At 41.4% G+C, this 9086-nt stretch overlaps 1 protein-coding gene across 1 annotated transcript; it reads left to right on the top strand.

Annotated features, from left to right (window-relative positions):
• The first annotated feature begins 323 nt into the window (after positions 1-323).
• LOC131723193 (tripartite motif-containing protein 16-like) lies at positions 324-7428 on the top strand. Its single transcript, XM_059016715.1, has 6 exons — positions 324-912; positions 2711-2806; positions 2999-3232; positions 3387-3546; positions 4238-4303; positions 4908-7428. Exons 1-6 carry the CDS (start codon positions 538-540, stop codon positions 5438-5440), a joined length of 1464 nt encoding a protein of 487 aa, XP_058872698.1. The 5' UTR covers positions 324-537; the 3' UTR covers positions 5441-7428.
• Positions 7429-9086: the final 1658 nt, after the last annotated feature.

The following is a 9086-nucleotide window of genomic DNA, read 5'->3' as shown; positions in this document are numbered from 1 at the left end:
TTGTTACAAGACATCACATTATTTTTACATACAATTACCCATTTATACAGTTGGGTTTTTACTGGAGCAATCTAGGTAAAGTACCTTGCTCAAGGGTACAGCAGCAGCGTCCCTCACCTTGGATTGAACCCACAACCCTCCGGTCAAGAGTCCAGAGCCCTAACCACTACTCCTCTCTGCTGCTGAAATGAAACATTCTTGACACGTAACTCAGTTTCTGCTCAACCTGTTTATTATAACCTGGCCTCAGTCCAAAACCCCGCCTCTTAGAGCTTTAAACAGTTCTGTTTGTTGTGAAATAGTCACTCTCTGTGTCTCACTACAGCAGGAATGGCTTCAAACTTCTGGTCTCAGGATCAGTTCAGCTGTCCAGTGTGTCTGGATCTATTGAAGGACCCAGTCACTACAGCATGTGGACACAGTTACTGTATGGGGTGTATTAAGAACTGCTGGGGTCAGACTGATCATACAGGTGTCTACAGCTGCCCTCAGTGCAGATAGACCTTTACCCCAAGGCCTGTTCTGCGCAGAAACACCATGCTGGTTGAAGTTGTGGAGAAATTAAAGAAGACAGGACTCAATCCTCCTCCTGCTCAAAGTTATGCTGGACCTGGAGATGTGCCATGTGATGTCTGCACTGGGAGAAAGTTCAAAGCTGTGAAATCCTGTTTGACGTGCCTGGCCTCTTTCTGTGAAACACACGTCAATCCACACTATGAGGGGGCTGCTTTCAAGAGGCACAAGCTGATAAATGCAATTGGAAATCTGGAGCAGAAGATTTGTGCTGAACACCAGAAGGTTTTGGAGGTCTTTTGTAGAACCGATCAGACGTGTATTTGCTTGTTGTGTTCACAAATTGAACACAGGAGTCATGATACAGTCTCAGCTGAGACACAGAGGATTGTGAAGCAGGTAAGGGTTTGAAGCATTTCCTTGTAGCTATCCTAGAAGATAAGAATTCCCAGGGATATTTAACATGTCTGTTTATTAGGTTATACAGTTTCACATCAAATCAGTTTTTTATATATGTGTGTGTGTGTGTGTGTGTGTGTGTGTGTGTGTGTGTGTTAGGGATTCAAATGTATTTCAAGCTAAGTTGGGTAGTTTGTGGTACACTGGAATTGAGTGTAAAAATTGTATAATTTATATTCCTAGTATTTTGTATATTTGGTTATTTTATAGAATCATGTGTCAGTTTCATTGTTTAAGACATTATAGTTTAATTGGTTAAACTGTGTAAACATAAAGTTCCCAAAGTCAAGCACCTATTTTAAAACTCTTTAAGGTCTGGGTCAATTTCCGCTTGTTTTCAATGTTTTCAGATTTGTGCGTACAGCTCCATAGCTGTAGGGGAGACATGCAAGTGTCTCACATCAAATGAAAGGGAACAAACTGGGCTTGCATGTAAAACAGCACTCAACAATCTCACACTCACCCTCTTTGGTGTAGGAAACAAAAAACACAAAAAAACACTTTAGAAAAGATCTTCATGTATTGTTTATTAAAACAATCAGCATTGCTGGTAAGATCTAACACTGCTGAATGAAACTTGAACATGAAATGAACATTGGGTACATTCTGAATAGAATGAGCTAAAAACAAAGAAAAAAATTAACATATTTACAAAAGTAGCAAAAACAGGGAAATAAGCAAAGTGTGTCAGTGCTGCCTGTGTGCAGCTGAGTGCCGGGGGGGCTTGCAGGAGCACATTTAGACTGAGCTGCTTGTTGGTCAGGCTCTGCTTCTGTGTTCCTCTTCTCATGTGAGAGAGCTGCTGTGGGGGTGGGAGGGGAGGGGGTTCTTCTTTTGGGTGCAGATATGCTGGAGCTTCTGCACTGTAATTATAAAATAAAACACAAATACATGCATACAAGCTTATGCTATACACAATATTATATTTTGCCATCTTGTGTAAAAAGGCGTGCCGATAGATAAGACACAGAGTCACCTGCTGTAGCCCGAGGCTTTGTGAACAAAACGCTGACGTCACCACTCACCAGGAGCCTGTAACTCAACACCAAGATCAGATTACAAGCTGCAGCAAAGAAGTGTGTCTTTCAGTAAACAAGCACAGACTTACTGTTGCACACACACAGAAATTCAGGAAATAAACAATGCTGCTGTTTACAAAGATTTAGAACTTGCATGGGTGTCCATAATACTGCCTGATTAAACTGCCTTTAAAGTTTGGATCGCCGGTGGTCATTTTATCATTAGGAGGAACTTAAAGAGTTAAAAACAGTAAATAAAATATATATATTGATATTAAATACATATTAGATTAAAGATAAAGTTCCTTCAGTTATCTAGGTGTTTAACAAAACAAACATGTAACACATGCTAGATCAGCCATCATTCACTGTTACCAGAATGAAACAGTACCATCTAGTGGACAGCTACTGTAGATCAAGTGTCCTTTTGTATTGCTGGCAGCTGTGCACTAGATGGTGTTGTATCTTACTACTATACACACATGTTGTCTGATCTTGCCTGTGCTACAGATATCTATGTCGTGCAACTAGAACTGAAGAACAAATTATATTTGAGAACCACTCAGAATTATTGCAAACATTGTAAGGGGACAATTTATTTAAACTAAATTAATTCTGTCAGTTTCAATAGCATACTAAAACAGGCCTGTGTTGGGAGTGACAGGATATCACTCAATGCCCCATCAGAAATGTCACAGTGTCACTGTGTTTCTACACAGAAGCGGCTGGGAGAGACACAGACAGAAATACAACAGAGAATCCAGGAGAGACTGAAAGACGTAGAGGAGCTGAAACAGAGTGTGGAGTCACTGAAAGTGAGTATTGACAAGAGGGGGTTATTATTATTATTATTATTATTATTATTATTATTATTATTATTATTATTATTATTATTATTATTAGCAGATGGACTGGAACACATCTACAGAAATTTACTGTCTATGCCTGATGTGTTTTTGATATCAATTCTAACCATCAAGTCTCCTCTACTGTGTTCTTTCACTCAGAGATCTGCATGCATAGAAATAAAGGAAAGTGAGAAGATCTTTACTGAGCTGATCCGATCCATTGAGAAGATCCACACTGAGGTTATTGAGCTGATTGGAGCTAACGAGAAGGCTGCAGTGAATCAGGCTGAAGGACGCATGAAGAAACTGGAGCAGGAGATTGCTGAGCTGAGGAGGAGAAACGCTGAGCTGAAACAGCTTTCAGAGACAGAGGATCACATCCATTTTCTACAGGTAACATCACTGCTTGTTAGAAAATCTCAAGTCCATAACTGGGACGGTTTCAGACAGACCTCTCCAATTGAATGAATCCTTGTTTTTCTCCAGGAATGTTGTGGACCCCATTCTGTTTCACTGAAAACTCATTTTCTCCACTTTCCTGTTGTAGAATTTCCAGTCTCTCTGTGTCCCTCCTGAAGCTGGAGACTTACCCAGCGTTACTGTCAATGCAGACATCTCTTTTGGGGCTGTGAGGAAAGCTGTATCTGAACTTAAAGACCATATTGAGGACTTCTGCAAGGGGGAAATCGTCAAAAAATCCAAAACAGGTTGGTGTGAAACAGATTCCTTTGTTAGAGATTTCTCAAATAGACCATGGCTTGAGGAGGGACAGGACTTGCAATACATTAATAAAGAACTCTTGCAGATTGCTGGCTATATAAATAATGCAGTATTGAGAAGGGAGGAGGTAGCAGGGAGGAGGAAGCATGAAGGATGGAAGAGAAAGCAGGGAGGAGGGAGCATGAAAGTGGGAGGAGGCAACATGGTGGAGGGAGCAAGAAGCAGGGAGGATGGAGTGATAAAGCAGACTAGAGGGAGCAGGGTGCATGCAGGAGGGAGCAGGGAGGTGGTAGGAGGGAGCAGGGAGGATGGAACAGGTACTGATGAAGCAGAGACGAGGGAGTGATGTGTGGACAGAACAGACAATGACTGCTGTATGTTTGATGCACAAGGGTGTCCTAATATGGACACCGTACTGTTGGGCAAAGATATGTGATGGAGAGGAAGGAACACAAGACTCCAGTGCAGTGGCAGACGTGTTCACATTGGCTTTGGCTGCTGCACCGATACAGAAGGAATACATATTCATTGTAATCATGAACATCTTGAAGTACGGATTTTTACATCCTGAAATGTCGTGAAAAAGCCTTGCTTCGTTTCAGATTGCTGTTTGGAGTCTTGTGTGTTGTGTATGAACCCACATGTTTCAATTCTATTTCTCTCTCTTTGTATACCCAGTGTATGAAGTTGCAGTTTACAGTCTGCAGGCTCCAGAGCCAAGGAACAGAGCTGAGTTTTTAAAATGTAAGTCTGTTTTCACTGAAACATTTGGGAGAAGAGCTAACACTACAGATATTTAGTAAGCAAGGGGTCTGATTGGGTAAAATGGCAACACATACCCCGTAAGAACATTAAGTAAACTGTAATTCCATGCAGAGCTGCATTTGATTGATTTTGATTCAAGAAGTTTGGTAAGATCGAGGAATTATAATGAACAAAACAATTAAACAAGAGGGTTTAATTAATAGCAGCAGTTTATTGAAGACAGAAAAATAAAAATAGAGAACTTAACCTAAGTCAGAAATAAATCTTCAGTAAGAATTATAGATAAAATCTATTGATTTTCAATCTTAAACATCACAGTTTAAATATACTTGTCTATAAAATAGTGGGGAGGAGGGTTCAGGGTGGAGGGAGCAGGAATTTTAGTGGATGATATTCTATTCAAGATATTTAGTAAGCAAAGGGTCTGAGTGGGTAAAAAGGAAACATGCCCCACCCCCAGTCATTCTGCATGTATTCATCTGTCCCAATACTTGTTTCGGGGGAGTGTATAATATTTTACAATGAATAGCATAATTACTTTTCTAACTGTCTCTCCTCTAACCATCCTCTTTTCTTCAATCAGATTCCTGTCAGCTCACACTGGACCCCAACACAGCGTATAGAAACCTCAATCTGTCTGAAGGGAACAGAAAAGTGACATACAGTAGAGACATCCAGACATATGCTTGTCACCCAGAGAGATTTGAGAGCTGTTCCCAAGTGCTTTGCAGAGAGGGTGTGTCTTGGACTCGCTGTTACTGGGAGATTGAGTGGAGGGGGGGAGGGGCTTTTATAGGAGTCACATATAAAGGAATCAGCAGGAGAGGAAGGGATTGTTCCTGTCGCCTTGGATACAATGACAAGTCCTGGAGTTTGATCTGCTCTGGTTCCAGTTACACTGCCCTGCACAATAACAACAGAACTGCAATAACTGCCCCCCGCTCCCCCAGAATAGGAGTGTATCTGGACTTTAATGCCGGCACTCTGTCATTTTATGGCGTCTCTGACACAATGACCCTCCTGCACAGATTCCAAACCACATTCACTGAGCCGCTCTATCCTGGGTTTGGGCTTCATTCTTATGATTCCCCTGTAACAATCTGCCAGCTGAACTAGACTGTTTTGTGTTGTAAGAAACCCTTTGTATTGAACTCCCTGTCTGTCCTCTCCACTCCTCGGGTGAAGGGAATGTTCAATCTGACACAACTTTGGATGAAAGTTAGGGGGTAAAACGGCGCCACCTGCAGAGCGAAACGAGGGGAATTATTTGTTTTTACACTTGGAGCCGAGGCAGCCTCATTGTTACTGTTTAATCTGTCAGGTTAGTGTTCTGTAATTGTAAACACTCACAACTGGACAGCTGTTTCAGCATAACATGTTCAATATGTCCTGAGTATTTATTGATTACAAACACACAAATAGCAGCAAGTGGCAGACTTAGTTGGCATCTCTGCACAGTGCTAGAATTCCCACAGCAAGTACTGATAAGTATCTCTTAAGGTGATTGTAGCTCACTAAATAATTCCACAATGTGTTCCTATATTGCACTTCCATTGGCTGCATAGGACTCAAATGTGCAGGTTTGAAAAGCATGAGATCTGATGCTGCTTGAGGTTAAAGAAAGTTATCAGTTTCTATGCCTTATTCTCAGGGTGCATGTTTACTATAGCAGGTGTTTCGTTCAACACTGCACATTTGAGACCTATATAATGAATGGAAGTGCACAGCAGCTGAGATTCATGGGATTATTTTGTCAGCTCTAATCCCTATCAATGTAAGGTTGTGTAAATAGCAGCTCACAATACTTGCCATGTCAAAGGCATGTCAGTATAGTTTCCAGCAGATTCCTGTATACAGTAGAATCCTGTTAGCTGAATAGCGTTTGAACTTGATGCTGAAGTTTATGGTAACACTTTATATGAAGGTGTCAATTTGAAATAGATTATTAACATGTTATAGATGCTTAAACGATGAGTTATAATGTTTTTATAATGCATTATAGAACAAGTCATACAGGATAGTAACAGCATTTACTAGTGTGTTATAAATACTGAATAGATGATATAAGAAATCTGCAATAAATGAAAATATGAAACTGTATATTAGCTGTAAACAAATCAGGACAAATCACATTAAACACAAATGATTTACACTTCATTGTATGGGTCATTTATTTTGTATTTTGTATTTTTCATTATTTGTGCAAAAAACAGAACATCTGCCATAGCAGTGTCAATATGGTGTAGGGCCTCCATGGGCAGCCAGCACGGCACTGATTGGACGTGGCAGGTAGCGATTCTGCAAGGTGCTTTTTAAATTGTGCTGGAGGGATACGGGACCATTCCTCAATGATTACCAGCCTCTAATTCCTTCAGGTTGTGTTGTATTGGGGGTGGAAATCTGCAGTCAAGTCAGAATGGCCCGTACATAGAGAGTCACATCACTTTAGAGACTGTTCTTTGTGAATAAGACTCAATAATAATTTGTGCACTCTTGAAAATGGAAGCACCTGCCAAACAAGCACAATATTTATTTATTTTTGCTTATTTTAACAATAATGTGAGTGAAATATCATCACAAGAAAGAAGATATTTCCATGGATATCGTAAATCACAATCAAATTGCATTACATGTGCAATCTGCCCACAGTGGAAAAGCAGAAACGTGTTTTAAGCCTGGCCTTTGTCGCCCTCTTCAGGACAAACTCTGCAGCTGCGCAGAGCCTGATTGAAAGCAATTCTTTTCACTTGGTGTGGTTCCATTGGAAATGCAGGGCTCTATTCACACAACCTTCAGGACTGTTCCAAGCACTGTTCTGTTAAAGACTCTTTATGGTTTAAATCAAGTTGTTTAGAGAGGGGGAGCAGTTTACTGTTTATTAATTTTATTGTTTATTATTAATCAAAGCACCATTTAAGGTCAAAACTTTATAATCAGGTTTTAAATTAAAACCAAAACATGAATGTAAAGAAGGACCATTTTAAAAACCATTTGGTTTTTTTTATGTTTCTGTACTTAAATTAATGCAAACCTTTTTTCATGTACTTTTTCTTTAAATGTTTTGTAAAGTTTTAATGTTCAATAAATGTTTTGTTCTGCACCTACTTCTGAAATGAACATAAACTAAGTGGACTGTCAACAGCAGCTGCTCTCTGGAAACGTGAAGTGCACAAAAAAGCTTTGGAGAAAATGTTAAACACACATAAAATATATTCTACTATAACAATGACCACACAGTGTTGCTTTAACTAAACAATACCAGCAGACCAGCCTATTTCATACAGGTCTGTGTAACTAAACAATACCAGCAGACCAGCCTATTTCATACAGGTCTTTGTAACTAAACTATACCAGCAGACCAGCCTATTTCATACAGGTCTTTGTCCAGTGACTGCTGGGTCTGATGTAAGAAGAAAAAAAACAGAGCGATTCAGCCTATTGTATCTTTGAAAGGTTTGCCTGCCAGTTGAAGGAGCCAATGATAGCAGGGTAATACTATTGTGAAGCTGCTCAAAGAACACTACAGGTACAGTCCTGAATCCTCCCAGAAGCTGAGGGTGTGAAGTATAGAAGAACTGAAATATCCGCTCTGGATAGACAAACACCAAAAAGATAACAAAGTTGCAAACTGAATGAAAGGAGACAGTACAATATTGTGGGATCAAATAAAAGCAGGTTTTTCACATCTTCAGCGTGCCCAGCTGGCACGAGCCCGTGAGGCTCTGTAGTCTTGAGAGTGCGAGCTCAGGTTCAAATGATTTCAGTCGCTTCTCGACTCTGGGATGAAGCAATCAGACACTTCCAGATGGTTAGTCAAGCTAACAGACCCTAAAAGACTAAAACATCCCATTTAAAACACATGGAAGCCCTGTGCAGCCAGTCTATTCAGGCTAAGTGCTTGAGAAAGAGAGAGGGAGAGAGGTCTAAAGGGAAGGGGTGTATATCTCACTGCTCATGAACACACTGCTCCCAGGTAGGAAACCCACTGATCCTCAACTACTGCTCCTAGTGATCTCACACAGCTCCAATCCTCCAAGTCCACAGCTTGAGTTGCAATCTGGTTTCTCAGCTTCTCACACGGCACAGCACACAGCTCCCAACTTACAGCTCCCAGCTCCAGCACAGTTCATCTCCAGCACCCCCTCCTCAACACTCCCCACCCCACACTGTATACTTTCAATCCATCACCTCTCATTAACAGCACCCCCTCCTCAACATTCCCCACCCCACACTGTATACTCTCAATCCATCACTTCTCATTAACAGCACCCCCTCCTCAACACTCCCCACCCCACACTGTATACTCTCAATCCATCACTTCTCATTAACAGCACCCCCTCCTCAACACTCCCCACCCCCACACTGTATACTCTCAAGCCATCACTTCTCATTAACAGCACCCCCTCCTCAACACTCCCCACCCCACACTGTATACTCTCAATCCATCACTTCTCATTAACAGCACCCCCTCCTCAACACTCCCCACCCCACACTGTATACTCTCAATCCATCACTTCTCATTAACAGCACCCCCTCCTCAACACTCCCCACCCCACACTGTATACTCTCAATCCATCACTTCTCATTAACAGTAGCGGCTGCTGGTCAATAATAATAATGCGCGCAAGACCACGCAAGGGATTGCCATTGTGACACAACCCCTGAAACCCCTGAATGCCGTTCTTTAGGAGCTGCGCACGCACTCGCACGGTGACGCAGGTACAGTGACGCAGATCTCCGTTCTACACACAAACCCTTCTCG

The sequence above is a fragment of the Acipenser ruthenus genome, chromosome 53 (assembly GCF_902713425.1).
Source record: "Acipenser ruthenus chromosome 53, fAciRut3.2 maternal haplotype, whole genome shotgun sequence".
Taxonomy (NCBI): Eukaryota; Metazoa; Chordata; class Actinopteri; order Acipenseriformes; family Acipenseridae; genus Acipenser; species Acipenser ruthenus.
Note: the sequence above shows the minus strand (reverse complement) of the source record. Positions and strands in the feature narration are given on the sequence as shown.

Excerpts from the sequence above, each read along its gene's own strand:
- LOC131723193 (XM_059016715.1), top strand. The coding sequence starts at position 538 with ATGCTGGTTGAAGTTGTGGAGAAATTAAAGAAGACAGGACTCAATCCT. Across the intron at positions 2,807-2,998 it reads AGAGTGTGGAGTCACTGAAA|AGATCTGCATGCATAGAAAT; the intron begins GTGAGTATTGAC and ends TCTTTCACTCAG. Across the intron at positions 3,233-3,386 it reads ATCACATCCATTTTCTACAG|AATTTCCAGTCTCTCTGTGT; the intron begins GTAACATCACTG and ends TTCCTGTTGTAG.